Here is a 22,144-nt window from a genome sequence, read left to right as displayed (position 1 = left end):
GAAACAAGTGTTGGGGACTAGAAAGCCTGCCTGACTGGGCCCCAGCCAGCCCACTCCTCCACACTGAGCTCCTCTCTGCTCCCTAAACAGGATCTGAACTCCCTCACCAGGGTCATTTGCACTAGAACCCCTCTTACTCCCGCTGGTCAGTTTGCACTAACAGGTGAACCAGGTAAGGCTCATACACTTCCACTTCTGGGCAGCCACCACCGAGGGCTCCATCCCCTTCCTGGAATAGCAGGGTTCCCCTCCCCTGTGCTCGGCCACCAAGCCGCCAGAAAGGAGGGGAAATTGAGTAAAGACAAAGGGCTCATATGCCTTGAATCTATGCCACAGTAGGTAACACGGGATGATTCATCATGATTTGCCCCAATTATAAGAGGTCACAGCCTGACTCCATCACATACCCATGTTTTCCAACACGTAAATACATGAAAACCCAGAAAGAGAGGGGAAAAGTTCTAGAGTTAATTTTGCTTCAAAGAGAAATGTTTTTTTTTCCTTCCTAAAAAAATGTTAACGATAGAAAATTTGACATCAAGGACCTGTTTTGTCTCTAAATGTTTCATTTATTAAGACAAAGTATTTAGACATTAGTAGCACTCAACCTGTACTACCCCAAAACTATCTATCTATAGGGTATGAAACATTTTTATCCTGAGGATAACATCTCAGTATAAAAGAACTGATAAACACACAGAATTGGTACGAGTTTGTATTGTAGTCCTGCTTCATGGTGAGGTGACTGTAGAAGACGACTTGGCTGAACACCAAAACCAGGAAAAATGGTTTTTATCTTATTGACACACCCACCCCCGGATCCCATGGGCACAGGAACTGAAGGTGTAATTATTCTATTCAACTGTTTGTTACTTTGTGAATGTAGTGTTCCCAGGCATTTCAGAACACGTTCAATATACTGCAACAAAATTAACCAAGATCAAAGTACCACATAAAGGTCTTATAACTCCTATGTATAGACTAGCAATGCTAAGAGTGTCTGGGAAAAAGGCAAGCACTGGGCGGCGCGGGGGGGGGGGGGGGGGGGTGGATCCCAAAAAGAAAACTAAGGCAACTGTAGAGAAGGGATGCAAATCCCTGCAAATCCCTCATGTAAAAGCTTCTCTGATTATGAACCCTAGTCATCCAAGTTTGTGCATAGGAATGATGCAGGAATGGCACTCAGTCACATTCTAGCACAATTTCTAGCTTCATACCAGGGACCTCTCAGGACCTTTTGTTAATCCCAGCATGACCTTAGAGGCCAGGCCCTGTCCCTGCCCTCCTTAGTCTCATCTTCCACCTAAACTTCAGGGGCTAGGCTGGATCCCTTGCCTCGGCTACTGCCAATGTCCACTCCACTCATGAAATTCTTCTCATCAGGACTATATCTTCTACTGTCACTCTTCCCAACACTGCCTTTCCTTGGCCTCCTATAGCAGTCAAGGGTCCTCTCAGAAAAGAGCCTATCAAAGATATGCAAGAAAGATTCAGAGACCCAAGAGGAGATGCTGCAGCACATAGGAGCTAGTAATGACAAGCCTTTAAAGGCCACAAGTGGGTGAGTCTAGGAAAAGACACAGGTACCACAAACTCTTTATGTTTCAAATATTCATCACTTCTTTTTGAACTGCCACTCTATAGAAACCAATAAGGGGCAGTTCCCAAAATTATTAATTCAATAAAATTCTCATAGTCATGGTCCTCCATCTTGATTTGTCCTTCTATCACGGCGGTGACAAACAGGAAACCAGGTAGACTCCTGCCTCAGTAATTTTCTGATTTTGAAGATCACCAAACTTGTGCGGCCTTTAGACCAGTGCTACTAAGTGTGGCCCATGGACCAGCAGCATCACCTGGAACTCAACAGAAATGCAGATTCTTGGGCCTCACCTGTAAGCTACTGAACAAAGTCTCTGAGTGTGGGGACCCTGGAATCTGTGTTTTCACAAGCCCTCCAGGGATCCTCAAGTACGCTAAAATTTTAGAAGTCTTTTAGTTTTAGGGAGCTAAAGATAAGGACCTTAGGAAATGCACAGATAATCTAACTAAGACCCCTGGACTAACAAGGAGTCCAGGATATAGAGCCCCTCACTCTTTTAACTTCCTTACTATGACCTTCATTAAGACAGCAATGTTTGAGCCTCAGTTCTTCCACTTAATGGCCATCAATATGACCAGTAAGACCTCTTTCAGTTTTTCAAAGGGATTTTCAAAGGGACCTTGGACTACCTCAGATCTGTCACTTCAGACAATGATGATGATGTTGACGATGATGTTGACGATGATGATGGCAATGACAACAGAAGCAGCTATTTCTCTGCATAACTACCTCTGTCTTAATAGCCTTCACATATTAATTTACTTAGTCTCACCACCCTATCTTTGCTTCACAGATGGTGAGATTGTGGTATATAAAAAAACTCCGTAACTTGCCTTCAAATCTATATAAGAAAAAAATACTTTATTCCAGAGTTATGAAAACATTAAAATAAGAATGTATGTGAAAGTACTTTGTAAATGTAAATCATTATGTAAAAGACAGCAGAGTGAACAGCCAACTACTAATGAACTGAATTTTTTTTTTTTTTAGCTCAAAACTCATGAGATACTCAAGGTAGATTAAAATATGACTAGGCTGCTTATTTTAAAAGGAGTTATGTGCCAAGAGGAATAGGAAATTTGAATGTGTCAATGGGCGCTATTTGAATATTTGTGATAAATTTAAAATAGTAGAGGAAAATAAATATTGATGTCAATTTGAGGCGAAGAAACAGCTTTCAGTGAGAATAAGAAATAGCAACAAACCTCTTATCTAAAAGAAGATAAGGTTACCTGGTAAGATCTCCCAGGACACAAAGGGCTGGCTGTCAAGTTCTCTTCTGACACCTCTCACAGAATTCTGTTTATGGCCAAATAATTTAATCTTCTAGAAATAGATTTATAGATATGTTCTTTCTACTCTTTTCATATGACAGATTCTTAATTTAATCAGATTCTTCCTGCAGTTCAAATGCTCTTTCTACTAATGCATTATCTTCCCCCTCAACAACTCAAGGGATGTGGTGAATATTAATGACCCCTCTTTCCATTTGTCTAAGATAAGTCCCAAAGTGCTCCGGGGTTGAGGCTGCATCTCAAGAGAGAAAGACCACTTCTCAGACCTTGGGGACACAAGGAGCAAGAAATGAAAATCGGACCTCTATCCCACTATCGCTTCTCATGACAGAGCAACGGTATTAGGGATAGAGACTCGGAAAGGTTATTTGTTATTCCATGTCACACAGTTGCTAAGTGACAAACATATAGAAAAATATTTACTGTATTACAGCCAAATTCTGTTTTTTTAATTTATTTTTGAGAAAGAGAGAAAGTACAAGTGGGGGAGGAGCAGAGAGAGAGGGAAAGAGAGAGAATCCCAAGCAGGCTCCACACTGTCAGTGTGAAGCCAGATGCAGGGCTCAAACCCACTAACTCTGAGATCATAACCAGAGCCAAAGATGGACTCTTAACCGACTGATCCACCCAGATGCCCCCAAATTCTATTTCAATAGATTGAAACAGGCATAATACTTGCCCTAATTTCTGAAAGGTACCATCACACATCTTCCCTACTTTTTCTACAAAAGATTTCATACCTATATATAAATTCACAGCACAAAATCATTTGTGGTGTTTGTTCATTACAGTCAACATTTAGAGTGTTAGACCAAACAGCAGTGATAAGCTGTTCACTTCCCGCAACAGTAACACGCAAGAGTAAGACAAATTTACAGTCAGCACCAAAGGTGTAAGTGTTGGGCAATCAGCAAGTATTTGCATGTACACCTCAGAACAGCTGCAGGTAAATGATTTGACAAGGTCAAATTCAACTGGATGACAAGGCCACCAATGGGGCTGGAGTTTAAGTTGCCAGACCAGTTAGGAAAAAAATACGGGAAGACAACCAGCTGGATTGCAGAAGCCCTCTTTTCAGAACTCTTCAATTTAGTAAAGGTTTTTCTCCATGGATAACACAAATAGTGCACAATGAAAGCATGTTGTAAGGGAGAAGCCAATGTCTCATGAACAAAGCAGACAAAATTTTAAGTTTAACTGACTCACAGAAGGTAAAATCAGCCAACTCTCTACACAAAGTAGTGACAAAGACAAGTCTACATCTACGAGCATTTGGGTATATTCATAGTTTTTAGTTAAAAAAAAATAAATTTATATAAGATTAACTTTTAAATCTTACTGTTAAAAAACCTGTGAAGAAACCAATAAATTATATCATAAATTATATATCTGATTATATAATATAAACATTGTATACAATAAATTATAAATTGAATTTAAATATAATTTAACTTATACATTAAATTTAAATGCAATTTTAAAATAAGTTATATAACATTATATATGATGAATTATATATAATCATGCATAATATAAACTTATGTTTATGTTGCTATATAAATTATATAAATTATGTATAATATACAATATAAAATATACATATATGTAAAATTTCACGTAGAAGAATGTCAGTTTCTTCAATCTTCAACATTACTCTGAGGCTATTCATGCTTTTTGTAGGAAAATTTTGAATTTATTCTCCTCTGACATTTAAATTGTTACCCAAGCAATATCAGTGTTCATATAAATTGTTAATATAATCTTAACTCACATTTTTCACACTTCATAAATAGACATGGTTGTGTTTATATGCACTGTTTTAAAGCTGTGATTTACTTTGATATTTCTACAAAAAAACTATGAAGCTATATTTAAAAACTAAAACATAACTTACTATAGTTCCTTTATTCTAAGGTACCACAATTTTAAGACATATCATCAATTTAATAATAGCTTTACAGGGGAAAAGAAAAATCCCACTAAATGATCACATCAACTTTAATACACATCCCTATTTCTAAAGCCTTCAAACAAAAAAAGAGAGACCGTAATTAAGACAATAAATTAATTATTTTATTTAGCGAGAGGACACAGCTGAATAGGTAGACCTCATAATATGGAGCCTGACTTCCTTGGTTCAAATCTTGGCTCCTCCACTCCTTGGGTGGCCTCAGGCATCTTCCTTAGCCTCTCTGCACCTCATTTTGGGGAGTAGCAAAATCAATACCTTTGTGCCTCTCTGTTCCCCTCTTGGGGAAAAAACAAGACAAGGAGAGTGATCTGCCACACATGTTGTTATGAGGATTAAATGGGTTAATGGTCTTAAAGTACTCCAAATAATCCCAACACCAAAAATGTGATAGGATTTGTTCAACAAAAATGGGTTATCACCACCACCACCACCTACCAGGGATCACTAAAGCATTTGCTACATTCACAGACAAATAATTTCTAATTCAACATACCGAAAAAATACATTAATTCAAGGAACTATTCAACTGACAACTGAATGAGGGCTTGATGCTATGCTAAAATGTTTAAAAGGAGTAAAGATAAAAACTAAAATAAGAGAACCATGGTTGTACCCTCCAGAACACAGAGTAGGGAAGGGCTTTTTAATTAGAGGGTCTGTGGACCAGGCTTCAAAATATCCATAAGCCCTCTGAAATGAGATGCAAAAATTACATCTGCATGTGCATTTTTCTGGGGTGCATCCTTTGATTCTTAAAAAGGTCTGGAATTAAAAAAAAAATTAAGAGTCATTTGCCTCAGGTAGTAACACCATATCAAAAGGAAAATATATCTAAGTTTAATTTTATTAATACATTTGTGTATTCTCAATGATTTTATTCAATTGTAAATGGATTCAGTTACTTTGACAGGTATGCATACTTCTCACTTCTTGAAGTATGTTAAATAGCAAACAAGTTGCCATCAGGAACCCAAGTCCTGAGTTACAACAAACTCCTCCTTTTCTTATCTTCTAGAAACACCAGAAAAGGAAACTGCTTGCTTTATAAATGTCCAAGTGCGTTTGTACTATGGAGCTAGTCGGGCTTCCAAACCACCTGGGAAAACAACGGCTTCTGGGATGAGTCATGCCAAACCTTCTTTCTTGTACAATGGCTGGTATTGCTGGGAGATGAGGAAGAGCTGCTACCAAGCTATTGTCAACCTTGTGAATAATTAAAGACTGATCCTGGAAGCCATTACTGAAGACGCCGGAAAGAAAATGAGCTATGTTTTGTCCTGACTTGAAATGTCCTATACATCTACAGTTTCAATATACCACAGGCTATAATTATGTCAAAATCTTAGACAACATGGCATTGAGGAAAGGCCGTAGATTTTGGAATCAGACAATCTTGGGTTCCATTCTGCTTCTACTACTTTCTAGCTGAGTGGCCATGGGAAAGTTACTTAACCTCTCTGGACTATAGTTTCCTCATAGGTGAAAACACTTCCTCCCTTTAAGAGACTATTGAAGTTTAATCTGATAAAGATGTGCCAGTATTCACAGCGGTGTCTGCAGACCATCCCTTTTCCACATCCATTTATGAATAATTTATCACAATAACAACTCACCACAAAAAATTAAGTCATTGATTTCAACTATTTTGCTTTTGCATGAAACTTTCTAACTTCTCACAAACTACTTCCAGATTGCATACCATTACTGGGATTATCAGTGTTCCTAATAAAGGTTGTTATGCAACATTAAGGCAAAAAAAAAAAAAAAATCACAAGTACTCAAAGTCATCACCAGTGACTTATCTCCCACCTTTCCATCTATTTTCAGCTACACAAGTTACCAATTACTGCCAAGTCAATTTAAGAAACAGTGCAAATGTGAAGCTGAGGATATTTTGTTATGGTACCAGTATTTAGATGACACCTAAGATATTCACTAAATGTTAGGATATCATGTTTTTAAAAAACATGGAATCTGACATTGCATGCGAAAGCAAAAAATTTTTGTTACTAGACTCCTATAAATGTCTATGAATGTCAATTTGTCCAGAATAAGCATCCGGCTAGGGAAGGAAAAATTTAAGTTCCAACATACCCTAAATTTTCCATACATTGTCTCTATTCTCTGAAAACCTGGTCCATGATACGCATCATTCTAGAGGAAGAACGGAGGCTTGGAGAGCTCCAAGAATAACTCACGGAAGGCTACAAAATGATGGCACTGAAATCCAAACCCAGCTTCTGAAGCCATTGCGCATGTTCTTTCCTTGGGATCTAATTTTGCAACCGAAGCCAATGCCAGGGGTCAGAGGAGAGAGAAAGGAAGTAAATAGGGCATTAACTTGCCATTGAGGTCCTTTACTAGAATTTACATGAAATTCAAGTAGAATAAATGAATCTATAATTTCTTTTTTTTTTTTTTTTCATTTTTAGAGGTGGCATTTGTGGAGTTTCACTTTATTTGTAGCCATGTCCACACTGTTTTATATTATCAAGGTTCGAGCTGTAAGAAGTCAATGTTTCTCAAATAAGATCATCAAATGTCCCTCCTATCTGATCTGACTCACCTTCCCTGGAAAATGCATGCCTTCCTTAATGGCCCTTATCTCTAACAGGCTACCATAAGCAGATAAGAAAAGAGTAAGCGAGCGAATTCACAAATTTTTGTATTGGCCTTGATCAAGGTGGGCCTGGGTGATTTTTGCTTATGACACACTGAACACTACTTTTAATTCTAGTCAATATTCGTAGCCATTCAACAATATTTCCCCTCCCTTCCTGCCCCCACACCCAGTACGTCTATCACAAGCCTCAGAGTGCTCAAAGAAAGAAAGATTAACGGCTGGCATTATCAACAGCATTTACTGACCACTCTCCGAGTTGTAAGGTAATATCAACAGGTACTGTAGGCTAATTAGTTTAGACTAAAATAGACCCTTTGTCCTCAGTGCATTTGAGGAAAACCAGAGAGACAATTCAGAGCAGGGACTATGGAACCAGACTGGCTAGGTTCAAACCTCCTTCAGCCCCCACATTCTTGGGCAAGTTACATCTATGTTCCAGTTTCCTCATCTGTAGAATGCAAACAATAGCAGCTAACTCACAGGCTTGTTATGAGGATTGAAGTTTGTATCAGAACATGCATGGCGCATAATTAAGTGCTATGAAATGTCAGCCACTGATTTTAATTTAAATACAAAGAACAAATTAAAATTACGTGCTTTGCCTGTAAGGTGTGTGTACAAAAGGACTATAATTCAGGCATACTGGTACAACTTGAAGCAGTACATGTTTCTCAGTCAACAAGGTCTTATTTCCAGCAGAGGAGGGTGTTAAATCACACCTAAAACACTCCAGCTTGGACAAAGGAAATGGGCTACCTTGTTCCTTTTTTGAGAGGGAATCATCTGGGTCGAGACTCCAAATGAAAAGAGAACCTCATGCAAAGAGCCACTAGCTGTTCTTCCACTTTCCCAAGTTTCAAGAGCACCTGCCATGCCACAGGGACTCTGCCTGAGTGAGAAGAAATCAGCGGAGAGAAGTCTAATAATCCGAAGGCCGACTGTCACTGTTTGGTGAACAGTCAATTTGGCACAATTGGTGAATCATTCTGCCTGCTGTAAATGAAACAGATTCCGAGGAGATGAAAGAGGTAGAACGCTGCAGAAAAGATCACAGCCGCCAAAGCCCGAAATAAGTCAGTCCCAGCAATTTGACAGTATATATAGAAAAAGGGAATGGTAGTTACCAGCTATTTTATTAGAGGGAGAAAATGACAGTCTTTAGAAGCAGCCTGATGAGAAGAATTTAAGAAGAAACAAAAACTTAAGATGGAAGGCCTAAAACCAAGGTAAAAAATACTGCAACCACTAAGAGAGGCAAAGGGTGGGGGGAACGAACAGCTGTCAACCAAAAATTAGAGCCCTTTGGGAAAATGGCTGATTTCAGATCTGAAGCAGGAAATGGACAAGGTAAGTTTAGCATATCTTGTGCCAGAAAGCAAGAAAGGTTATCAGAGACTACTGGGGCCTTGTAAAAAGTATACAACAGATAAAGACAAATTAAGGGTCAAAAAGAATATTGACTGCAATGGACTGAAACAAATACACTGAGGTCCACAAGTTCTTAGCGACACTTAAAAAAGAACTCATTGATCATGAGAGACTGTTAGGGCACCAAATCATTACTCAGAAAATTGATAAAAGGAAAAAAAAATGAGCTTTCCTTGTCTTCCCCACACAACTTGAATTTCAGGAGACCCATACAGCTTATGAGGGTTAAGTTCTTTACAGACAGAATACCAATTAATAAATGCAAGAGAAGTGATAGATTCAGATCATCACCCTTTTGTAATCTCTAATGAAATGGATCTAGGCTACAACCATCTATGGATGCTAAGATCATTAGGTGAAAGGGAAGTTGACTCTACCTGAACCCACTAATCAACCTTAACATCTCAGAGAGAGAGAGATTCAGACATCATGTGTCTTGTGATTATAATACAACAGATTTTACAAAGCACCACCTACGAAGGATGCTTGCCTTTGAATCTAAATGTAATCAGGCCTCTACATCCAACTACCATATTACAGGAGACATGGGGAGGAGAGAAACAAGCTAAATGACACCAGTGAGAAATTGGCCCAGAAAACAGATCATTCTACCAGATCTGTGCTCTTTCTCTCCATCAAATCAAAAAGAAGGGAAGGGGGACTATTATAAAATAAAATAGATTTAAAAACCTAACAACCCAATGTAATGTGTGGACTGTGTTTAGTTCCTGAGTCCAACAAATCATAAGTAAAAATACATCTTTCAGAATATGTGACTATGGGAATAGTATTAGGAAATCACTGTTAATATATTTAGGTGAGAAAAAGGCATAAAAGTCTTTGGGTTTGTTTGTTTGTTTGGTCGTTGTTTCAAGAAAAAAGAAGTCCTTATCAGAAATGTATACTGACACATTTATAAGTAAGATAACAGGATGTTTAGGATTTAGCTTAAAAATACACCATCCCTAAGGGTGCCTGGGTGGCTCAGTCAGTTAAAGGTCTGACTCTTGATTTCAGGTTAGGTCAGGATCTCACAGCTCATGAGTTCAAGGCCCACATCAGGCTCTGCACTGACAGCACAGAGCCTGCTTGGGATTCTCTCTCTCCCTTTCTTTCTGCCCTTCTCCCCCCAAAATAAATAAATAAACTTAATAATAAAATAAAATGGGCTAGCCCCCATGAGAAAACTGGGGAAGAGAAATAAATGAAACAAGACTGACAAAATGTTAATAACTGTTGAAGGCTGGGTATTTATCATACTATTTCTCATAATCTCCATAACACAATTTTTAAAAATGACTAAAGGGTTTTGGTGGGAATTCAAGCTGTGCCTTATTTTACTACTGATTTTAGGAGGTAGGTAGGGTCCTCCCACAAAGGAAAATTTAGACATTCTCCACTTAGCAGAGTCTTAATCAGTTGGTATTCAATATGATCAGAAATGACTGAACCAAGAAACACAGGAGTTCTGCAATATTAACCAAATGTCAGCATAATTTTTCCCGGTAAGAGACAGCCTACCAGGCACCTGGGTTGGGCAACACAACCTACAAAGAGCTTACTTGATGACAGTTGATGTCAGATTGTCCAGATTTGTGAGGGCACACGGCAGCACGGACACGTACCACAGGTATTCCTAAATCAAATCTTGGTCAATACAGAAATTGCAAACTTTCTTACCAACTTGTGTAATACCTAGAACTGCCTTTTTTAAAATCCAGTGGTAATGAATTTGTGTTAATTTGTGCCTACAATCACTCAGCAGTAATCTGGAGGTACAGGCCATAGAATACAAAATTTTAAGTCCACCAAAGGATCTAAGCCATGATTTGTTCCATGAGCATCACTGCTTTAATTAAAGAGCTAACCAGATGACCCCAGATGCTCACAAGTCACTAACTGGTTTGGTACATATCTCCTCTGTTTTTCTCTTTCCTACATATACTTTCTGTTATGGACTGAATGTCTGTGTTCCTTCAAAATTCATATGTTGAAGCCGTACTCCCTACCGTGATCGTATTTAGAGGTAGAGCCTTTGGGAGGTATTCAGAAGTAGACTAGGTCATGTGGGTGGAGCTTCCATGATGGAATTAGTAGACTTATAAGAAAAGGAAGAGAGAGACAGATCTCTCCTTCCATCCATGTACACAGAGGAATGGCCATGTGAGGGCACAGCAAGAAAGCAAGCCAGGAAGAGAGCTCTCACCAGAAACCAAATCTGCTGGCACCTTGACCTTGGACTATCCAGCCTCCAGAACAGTGAGAAAATAAATTTCTGTTGTTTAAGCCACCCAGTCTATGGGATTTTGTTACAGCAGCCTGAACAGACTGATGCAGGTATGTAGTTCACCTGCTTTTTTTTTTCTTTCAAATTCCGTCTTATCTCTTTGTTAGGGAAGGTTCCAAAATCACAAAGATGGCTCCAAAGCCAAAGGAAGGGGAAATAGTTGAAAAGTATGGGTTTTCAACATGGGAAAATTTGACAATCTTTCCCCAGTAAGAAACTAGCCATGCACTTAGGAAATGTGTTTGGAATATCCAAAAGCAATACAGCATTGGGATCAAAGAAGGGTTAATGAAGTATATATTATTGGAAATAACCACATTCAGAATAATTACGAAGAGTAAATATATATGTTGGCAAGGCATACAACATCATCCTAGGCAACAAGAAACACAAGGCCTTATGCAGATGAGCACACAGATCTATTTATACAGGAACCTTCAGCAATTCCCGTCACAGATTGCCTGGCTGCCCTCATGTCTTCAGTATTCTGTGCCATGAAAAAGTATCTGTCAAGGATAATAGGAACACGATTTGACCTACTTTTCCCTAGATTCCCGCAAAGTCTATAACTCTGGTTCTTGCATTTATTCAGCTACCACGTCTCTGGGACACATTTCCTTGCTTTCTTTGCAGACAATCCCGTATGTCCCACGTTAAGATCACTTGTGGGCAATTCCTCGACTCCACTAGTCATGGACTTTAAGATGTCCTACATCCAGCTGGTCCTCTGAATATCCCACTGAGGTAGATCACATACAGATATCCCCTACACTAGAAGGAAAATGCTTTAGAAACGAGGAACACAACCTGGACAGGCTGAAGACCTACACCAATTCAGATCCTTCCTTGCCAAAGAAGCCACACCAAAACAAAATGTTTCTCCCCAACTCTCACGTTTCCACAAACCTGTCTTTGCAAGAGCTAAAAGTCTTCCAGTAAGGTCTCCTTTTAAAGCAGACAACCAAGATTCAGTTTATTACAGCACCACCACCCTCCTTCCCAAACTACACTGTTGCAGCTTCTCGGTAAAGCCTCCTTAACAGCGACAAATCCTAAAGAACTGAGTAGAACCTACCAAAGTTGCCCTAAAGCCCTGGTGGGCAGGGAAACCTCAGTAAGTCAGACCCTTGGCCTGAGGCCCCATCAGGGCCTCCTGAGTGGCTTGTGAAAGATCCCAGGAGAAAATCATCAGGCTGTCCTGCTTTTCTTAACTAACAAAACATGCCCGACCCGTTCAGGCCATTAAATGCACTTAGATGCACAACCAGGGACACTCCTTCACCAGGAAATCATATCTGAACACACCATCAGGAAGTCAATATTTAAGATTCTGAGGGGCGTGCACCCCTCTGCTCAAGGAGGCGTCACCAAATACTAAGTGCTGGAGTCTCCAGAACCCCTGAGATGGAAGCTCGCCCGGGGAACTTCCAACTCGTGTGCCTCCACCTCGCCGGTGGCGGTGGCGGCGGCGGCGACGGCCAGAGTCCCGATGCCCAGAGCTTGCCACGGGGCGTCCCGGACATGCTCCCACGTCTCACACCTCCAGCAAACTGGGCTCCCATTTGTGGGGCCTGAGGCTTGCTGTCGGGACAGGGCTGGCCGACAGTTGGGTACGGGACACCTGCAGCTTCCCCTCGGGGGAGACGCCAACCGCCCTTCTTCCGGCGATACCCACGGTCCGCCGCTCGAAATCCAGGTGCCCCTGGGTTAAGTCAGGTGCAACTAGGGGAAAGGGAAGCCGTCGCTCGCCGGGGGTCACCCCACGACCCCGTCGTCCCCGGACCCTGCACGAGGGCGCCCCGTCCGCCACCTCCCCAACTTCCAGATGTCCCCTCTGCGGCCCGGGAGGGTGGGCGCGGGCTCCACGTGCGCGCCGCCCGTGCCCACTGGGGCCCGGCCGGTCCGGGCCACTCACCCGGGCCCCGGCGGCGCTCCGCTTCCTCCGCAGCGTGAGCCCGCTCCGCAGCAGTGCCGGCAGGTCCCTCAGCCGCGGCCGTGGCGGCGCCGGCGGCTGCTCGCGCTCCTGCTCGCGGGCGCTGGGGCTGCGGCGCAGGGCGCCGTCCGCCGCCACCGCCGCCGCCGCCGCGGCCAGGGCCGGGCTCTCGCACGGCGGCTGCATCTTGACGGAGCCCACGGCCATCCTCATGCCCTGACGGCGGCTGTGGCGCCGGCAGCTCGTCTCCCCCGCGCTCGCCTCCGCGCGCCGTCCGCGCCTTCGCCAGGCAGCGAGAGGGCGCGACTGCGGCTCGGGCGCGGGGCGCGCTGCCAGCCGCTGCCCATTGGCGCGCGCCGCGGCCCCCGGCAGGCTCGGCCCCGCGCACCTCCCCCTCCCCGCCCAGGTGCGCCGGGCCCCGCCCCGTCCCGCCCCCCTCACCCCTCCCTTCCCCCCCCCCCCCCCCCACCCCGCGCCGCTAACCTCCTTCCGCGGCCTGGCCCCCCTCAGCCACTCCCCGAACCCTAGAGGAAGAGGGTGGGACACCTTGGGCACCCGCTCATCCACAGGTGCGGATTCCCAGAACCCTCCACCAAACCCACTCTACTGCCCATCCCACCCCACCCCCCAATTCCCTTTAGGCTGAAAGGTCCCCCTTCCCTGCCTTTTACCTAGCAGCCAGGGTTGATTTGGACTTCGGCCACGTGAACTGGGAAGTCTGGGACACTCCTCCCTCCTCCAGCCCCTCCTTGCTTTTTTCACAGCCTAGACCCAAATCATAATCGCCATTCCTCCAAACAGTTTTTGCTAAAGAACTTCAAAATAGGCTCTCTATTCTGCTACAAGTTAAACACCATTGCCCCCACACTGTCCTCTCTTGGGCACATTCATCACTGAAGAATAAAGGAGAAAACTTTTGTTGGCCATGATAGGTGTTTAGCAAATAGATGCAAGTCTGGTGACCTGAAGGTGAATCTCAGTTAACATGTTGGAACCTGACCTTCCCTGAAAGCCTGATGCATGTGATGAGTGTGCTTGGTAAACTGCATAGGCCTACCATGGTGTGAATCACTGTTTACATCATTCCAGGAGCTAGGAATAGTAGAGCATCTGGAATGAAACTATTCCAGCAAGGCCTTAAAATCCAGATGGCTGTGAATCCTCACATCCCCACTGAGTCTATCTTCAACGAGGGCCAGCTAGGGCTTTTACTCCTGAAAAGGAGGACACTGGGGTCCCCATCTTTGCCCAAGACTTTAAGAATTGAATAAGTTTATTCATGTTAAAAAAAAAATTGACAAATAAGGTCAGGGCTCTTAGTTGGTTTACCACTGTACCCTCAGCCCCTCACATGGTAGATGCCTGGCAAATGTATAGGGAAACATGGCCACGTTAGAAAAAAAAGAATAACCTGTGATCTCTGCCCACGAGGAACTTATGATTTTGCCCAGGAATAGAAAAACATATAGAAAAACAAAGATATTGCCTTGTACTCTTAGTAATTGCCAAGTGAGTGTGGATAATGAGCATTCCAGGCCACAGAAGCGAGAAATGTTTCTGGGTTGGGACGGGCAAAGAAAAGTCAATGAAGGGAGTTTCAGCTGTGCCATAATGCCGAGTGTAGAAGATTCAATCATGCAGAAAGGAGGGTGAGGATCCTTCAGGGAAGGAGGAAAAACATGAGAAAAACACCAAGGTCGAATGACACAGAACCTATTGGTCACTGAATATGTCATACTAGTGAGAGAGAGAGAGAGATAGCATAATGGAGAAGCAGGAAAAAATATCAGAATGGATACTGGTCAGACACTGCAGAAAGGCTTAAATGCTGTCACTTTAGGTTGTGTCTACTGGAAAGATCTCTGCAATAAACTATAGATTCCATTTCAGTTTCCAAATACCTATCACATATACTTATTCCAGGCGGAAGTCCCCCTTGTATTATCATATAAAACAGTACCAGTTTATATAATGTTTAAATATGTCAGTTCCATTTGGTGATCATTGTCTTGAGTCCCAGAATACCACCCCATACTCCAAATTTCCTCCTGAAACACCAGCTAAAGTTCCACTAGACCTTTAGTCCCGGCCCAGTAGAGGTCCTCCAGGAGACTTTTGGTCAACAGAACTCTGTGATGGCTTATGCCAGACCACCCCTAGTAATACATTTTGAATCACACCATAAATCTACTCTGCTCCAAAATAGAACACATGTGTTCTGTATCCCAGTTTCTTGGTCTTCACATTCTTTTACATAGCTTCTCCATGTAAGACCAAGGAGTTTAGACTTTATCCCATGATTCTATGGCATTGATCAAGAGTCTGAAACTCAATATCCAGAAGGGCCTTTGGGAAGTTGGCTTGGGGTAAGGTGATAAATGTCGATTGCCATACAGCCATAGTATAGGCAGACAATAGTTTAATTTAAATTAATATATATTTAGTTAGCCACATATGGCTCTGGGCTACTCTATTGGAAAGTAAGTTTCTAGAATTCCATGTTTCCCTTTACATATTCCTTAATTTTTTTTTAATATCTCCATTTCAGTGAGGCCTTCCATGACCATGTGATTTAAAATTATAGCCCTTCCCATTCACTCTTCTGTCTCCTTCTAACCCTCCACAGAGCTTACTGCCATCCAAGATTTTATGTATTTTACTTATTCATTTTGTCTAGTGTCTGTCCACCACAAAAATGTCAATTTTACAAGGGTCTGGACTTTTTTTCCCTTTTGTTCAGTGTCTAGAGCATGCTAGTTGAAGAATTGAATTTTTTCACATATGAGAACCCAGTTTTTCAAAAGGAGCTTAATCTGGATTTTTACAGAAAATCTTCCAATTTTGCAATATTGGAAGTTTGTTATTTATTATGTTTCTAATGTTTATTTTTGAGAGAGAGAGAGAGAGAGAGAAAGCGCACCCATGTGAGTTGGGGAGGGGCAGAGAGACAGAGACAGGGGACAGAGTATCCGAAGCAGGCTTAGCACTGACAACAGCGAGCCTGATGCAGGGCTCAAACTCACAAACCATGAGATCATGACCTGAGCCGAAGTCAGACACTTAACCAACTGTGTCATCTAGATGCCCCTGGACGCTTTTTCAAAAACATGTAAATCCTATACATGCCGACATAACCCAGGTCAAACGGAGCTGCTCAGGTACCAAAGCCAATTTTTACTTAGGAGAATGACAATCATCAAAGCTAAAGTTTATGGAAATATCTATGTAAGAAAACAAGTGTTATTGGCTATTTGCAGGGAGGGGAAATGGGAGACCAGGAAGAGACATTTAACTAGCTACAAAGAGATGAGGGTCTGAATTAGTGGGGCCGGTAGACACGGGGGAGGTTAGATGTCAGACATTGCAAAGAAAGATCCTCAGGCCTAACATATGTTAGGAGGAGTAGAAAAGTACTTCAGGTGGTGTTACAGATAGTATTCTACAAAGATGACCAACTCAGGACCTCATATCCCCCAAGATCTTTTCTGCAATATGATCTTTCCACTCCCCCATGACAAGACAGGGTTTATCACCCCATCCCCTTTATCCCGGCCTAACCCTGTGACTACTTTGGCCAATAGAGTACAGCAGAGGTAACAGTGCCAGTTCTGTAAGCAGCCCTTAATGGGCCTGGAATGCTCACTCTTGGGGTGCTCCCACTCAGAACCCAGCTCCTTGCCGTGAGAAGCCCAAGCCACCTGGAGAGACCGTGCGGAGGTGGTCTGGCAGCCGAGGTCCCATCCAACAACCTGCATCAGTAGCTGGCCATTTGGAAGCCATTTCAGACACCAGTCGAGCAGAGCCTTCAGGCCATCTTTGTAGAAGCCAGCATCTGCCTGCAACCACAGGTATGTAAGAAGAGAAAGCAAGAACTACCCAGGCTGAGCCCAATCAACCCACCGAACTATGGGAGACAATAATAAATTGTTTGAAGCCACTAAGTTGAGAGGTATTTGCGACACATTAGATGACCAGACACATGGTTCCGAAAAACATGAAGAACATACTATTCCCTTGTGAATACAAAGGAAGGAAATTTACATTCACATTTGTAGATGTGAAGAAACTTGAAATTTCTCACAAGTGATCAGAGTTGGCTACACGGGGAAAGGAAAGAAGGGAGATTTTTCACGTATAAGTTTTTATGGTTTTTGTTTTTTAAAACCATGTGACTGTACACCTATTTAAAACAAATCTTTTAAGTGGCTCTGGATTTAGAAAAGTCAGGGAAGTGGGAGGAGCTGGTTTTGAGGATTTCGTTTATCACGGCCGTTTAAGTGACTAAACTAGGAGGCACCCGAGTGAAAATCTGGCCAGCAGGCAGAGGGTGAGCTCAAGAGAGAGGCGGGAAAGATAGATAAGCCAGTGTCAGTGTACTAACAAATCTGATAGTAAAGAGCGGAGCTAACCCAAGGTGCTCAGGGCACAGAGGAGGAGCAGAGACAGTTTTCCCCTTCCTAAGCTGGGCCCTTGGAGAACACGCAGCAGATGACTTTCCATTTCCAGTTGCATGAAATTTGGAGTAATGATTCTTGTGGCTTTTCCTTCTTTAATGTTTGTGGTCCCATATGATTACCAGGAATACCAAGGACAGTATCTATTGGCTGAGCTTTCTCTTGTGCTCCTCCACACCCTGTGCACCTGCTTGTCTCCTCACAAATGTACAAAAGGCATGTCATGCTAATAAGTCTCCTAACACCATTGCTATTAGGACTTTGATGAGTCTTCCTTGGAGTTCATCCCTTCCCAGCATCTCCTGTGTTTAATTTTTCCTCCATTTAAGATATTTTGCATTGCTTACCAGCTCTCAAAAATTAGAAAACCTAAATACAATTTTGTCTCCCTGTGGAGGCCTGCCAACACTTTACTATGTAATGATCAAAATGGGTTGAACCTGACCTTCCCAAAGGCCAAGGTTGAGCAGTGGGAGCTCCGAAGCCAGGTCTTGCACAAGTAACCCAGTACTGCCCGTACTGCCTCTACTGAGAAGTCCGGATATAACTGTTAGTGTGCTTGATACTAACACTATTTTTATGTTTTCTTAAGGAATGAATATGCAATTGGGAGAAATATAGCAAAATTATGAAACCTGTTTCAAAACTAAAAATATTAAGCCTTACTTTATTTTAGTTTTCAAGAATCATAAATAGAACTATATGCTGTCAGACTGTTCATGACAAACCTGTGTGATGCTGTGCTATTATTTTTGTAGTGCATTGCACACAAGTATTTCCCTTGTGAATTAGACATTTTCCTTACAGTATTTGCATTGGTGGCTCTAGCCAGAGACTGGCTCATAAAGACGGGTGCCATTATAAGTTCTTCTTCCGTTCATTATACTCATAATCTTGAAACAAAATCTATTTATGTCCTTTCATATGCCACTTACTATTATCATCTTGGAAATTTCTTTCTGTAAAGTCAGGTGTGCAAGTTTACCAGGGCTTTTGGTACTTTGGACACTTTTGAAAAAAAAAATTATTTGTGATCAAATGCTCAAGAAGACAGAGGAAGAGGCCAGTAAGAGACCTAACTTGACCAGTAGACAGCTAGAAAGGCACGCCCGTCTTGTCCCAGCATCCCTGCTCTGCTTACAGAAGCCTTACACAGATCAAACAAAACCTCCTCCTAGAAGCCTTTTCTGCTCTTCCCATTTGGAATTAATCCTTCCTCACTCAGTTAACTGTAAGGGCTTACCTACAACTATGAGTCTACTTTTACCACCTCTCCTATAACAGTCTGTCTGAATATCTGTCTTATATTTGAATTAAACGTTTACATAGAAGACCTATGTGAGGTTACAAAGTCCTTGAGGGCAGAAGGGACCCATCTTTGCATTCCCCTCTAATGTCTACAGCAGTGCCTAGCACATAGTAGATGCTAAGTTAATGAATGCACACATGAGTGACTGCTGGATGAACAAGTGAATAAACAAAATCATGATTAGCTAAACACTGCCATCCTAAGTAGAAGAAAGCCAGACAGAGGTCTTAGCAGATGCAGAGGTCGCAGGAAAATACATTATCCCAAGGGTGAGGGGAGGCTATAAATGGACTCCAGATGGTGGCATGTTCAGATCAGCAGAGAAGGAAGATGATTTTAGCATCAGTATGTGAAGTGCTTCAGAATAGGGAGATGCGGAAAGCTGGGCAGCCGGCAAAGCAGGTTACAGGATCCCGGGCATGAAGTATTAAAATGATAATCCATAAAATTGAGTTGATGGAAACTTTGGTGTTTTCCTTATGCTATTTGCATGGGTGCATTCTGTGCACAGTGTCTGTGCTAATTAAACGAGCTGATGTTTGTAAAGCTGTTTGCACACTTTAAAGTTCTGCGTAGAAAACACTGCCTTTCTGTGGGGGTAGAAGAGGAGGGACAGATGAAATGACGTGTTGGAGAAAGCAGAGCCTGGAGTAGGATGACAGAAGGGAGCCAGAAAGGAACTGTGTGTCGAAGACCGTGCCCAACCACAAGACAAAGACTGTTGAGAATATGTTGCTTCCTGCTTGTGAATATTAAGCATTTGTAGCATTGATCCAAGCCAACTACAGAATAAGCCATAAGAAAATCTGCTTTAGAGGTTTCTGGCGACATTGTATGAGCTCAAATTGGCTTCTAAAGATATAGATGTGGGGGTGCCTGGGTGGCTCAGTCGGTTAAGCCTCTGACTTTGGCTCAGGTCATGATCTTGTGGTTTACGGGTTCAAGCCCCGTGTTGGGTCTGTGCTGACATCTCAGAACCTGGAGCCTGCTTCAGATTCTGTGTCTCCCTCTCTCTCTGCCCCTCCCCCCTCACGCTCTGTCTCTCTCCTTCAAAGATAAATAAACATCAAAAAAAAAAATTAAAGATATAGATGTGGGGCTAAAAACTAGGAAGAGCTAGGGTTTCCTGCAGGAGCAAAAATGTCTCCAAAGTTCTTAAACACAAAGAAGGTCCTTAGCTTGAAGATGATAACAGCACTCAAGGGACAGTAAGGTAGCTGTTTTCAAATATTTTGAGTGTGTAGAAGAGAAATTGGGTGCATTCTATACATAGCTAAGACCAAAGAGGGAAAGAAGTTTCTTCTTATAATAAAGTCTCTTCTGTCCATTTAAAGTCCTTTCGAACATGAAATATTCCTTATCTTTGCAAAATGGGAAGGTGAGACCAGACTTCATGGGATTTCGTTTCATCAGATGATTAGACTCAATGACCTGTAATGTTCCTTCCAACCCAAAGACTCAGTTATTTCACTGGCTGGCGTGCATACTGAAGCAGTTGTAGGGCAGCAATTCTCCAAGTGTGGTCTGGAGACCTCTGGGCCCCCACAAGACCCTTTTGGGGATTCCACAAGGTTGAAACTATTATCTTAATAATTCTAAAATGTTATTTGCCCTTTTTGTTGTTATTCTACATGAGTATACGTTGGTATTTTCCAGAGCCTACAGACATGATGTTGCAACCAACAGAATGCAGGAGCAGATATGAGAATCTAGCCACTTCTATTAAGCGAGACATTAAAGAAATTAACAAACATGTAAACAAGTGCCACTCTTCTCACTAAATTTTGTTTGCTCTGAAAAGTTATTGTTCATCAAGCCCATCATAATATATAATCAGTTTATTATTAAATGAATTAATATTTTAAAATTTGGCTGTTTTGGGGCACCTGGCTGGCTCAGTGGGTTAAGCGTCTGACTCTTGACTTCAGCTCAGGTCATGGTCTCAGGTTCCTGAGCTTGAGCTCTGATAGCACAGAGCCTGCTTAGGATTCTGTCTTCCTCCCTGTCTCTCTGCCCCCGCTCCTCCACTGGCACTCTCTCTTTCTCAACATGGATAAATTAAAAAAAAAAAAATATATATATATATATATATGTATATATATACATATACATATATATGTATATATATACATATATATATATATATACATATATATATATATTTAAAATGTTGCTGCTTTGAGATTTAGTATAGTAAGTATCCATAGATATAACCCATATAAACAAAAGCTCTTAGGGTCCTCAATAATTTAAGAGTGCAAAGGGATCCTAAAACCAAAAAACCTGAGGACTGCTATTATGGTGCATGGTCAGACAAGGATTTATCTTTAATATTAGGAAAGGAGGAAGATGTGAACAGCTTTCTGCTTTGCCCACTGCCCAAGTACGTTGATTGAGTTAATAACACTTTTATCCTGACACAGAGAGTGATTCCCTCAAAGGCAGCTATGGTAGGGACCTGGATGCTGAAATGGGGAGACCCATGCTTTGGAATCAGATGTGCCTGAATCTAAACCCAGATTTTTCTATCCTCTAGTTATGTGGCCTTAAATTACTTGGCCTCTTTCAGTATCTATGTTTCGTGCTGTGTAATACTTATAACACCAGGTTGTTGGAAAGATTAGACAAGATACATAAAGAATCTAACACAACGCAGTGCCTCTTAAATTGTAGCTCTCCATGTGGCTGGAGGTGCAATCCCCACAGAACTCCAGGGAGACTGCATGATGTGATGAACAAACAATGGTCTAATTAGGATTTTCCCCAACATTCCCCACATATTTCCTCTCTTGGCAAACTCTAAAGCTTTAGATTGGTTATTCCTGAAGCAACTTCTTTACTGCCAGCCATCAAAATATAACTTCCTCATCCTTTATATTCTGAATACAGGTGTCGGATAGTAGAATAAACATCGAACATGGACTTTAAAACCCAGGTCATGTCCCACATTGATTGATAATTGATTAGCTCTGTGATCACTGATTGGTTGATTAGCTCTGTGAACTTAGCCAAGCACTTCACCTCTTTGAGCCTGTTTCCTCATCTATAAAAAAGGGATAATAAAACCAATTATAATGTATATAATAGTTACAACCAATCTGTGGGGTGGTTATAAAGGCTAAAGTAAAGAATGCTTTTAAAAACATCTTGTAAATTGTCTGCTGTCATTAATAAATCTCATCTATGCTGTGTTCAAAATTGGTCTAGCCTAAAAAATTCCACGATGAATATTTAATTCAA

General features: G+C 41.8%; 1 protein-coding gene across 2 annotated transcripts in view; it reads right to left on the bottom strand.

Moving 5' to 3' along the window:
* The window catches only part of RAPGEF5 (Rap guanine nucleotide exchange factor 5), a 227,507-nt gene extending 214,037 nt beyond the window's left edge, over positions 1–13,470 (bottom strand). The window contains exon 1 of one of the 2 annotated variants that reach the window (XM_086694511.1): positions 13,124–13,470. In XM_086694511.1, the coding sequence (XP_086550637.1) occupies positions 13,124–13,354 (231 nt within the window). In that variant the 5' untranslated portion in view covers positions 13,355–13,470. The remainder of the gene's footprint in view (positions 1–13,123) is intronic. The other variant, XM_086694502.1, reaches the window with a different exon arrangement.
* Between the last annotated feature and the right edge of the window lie 8,674 nt (positions 13,471–22,144).

Source organism: Puma concolor, chromosome A2, assembly GCF_028749965.1.
Source record: "Puma concolor isolate L17-30 chromosome A2, mPumCon1.1.hap2, whole genome shotgun sequence".
Taxonomy (NCBI): Eukaryota; Metazoa; Chordata; class Mammalia; order Carnivora; family Felidae; genus Puma; species Puma concolor.
This window is presented reverse-complemented; position numbering and strand designations above follow the sequence as displayed.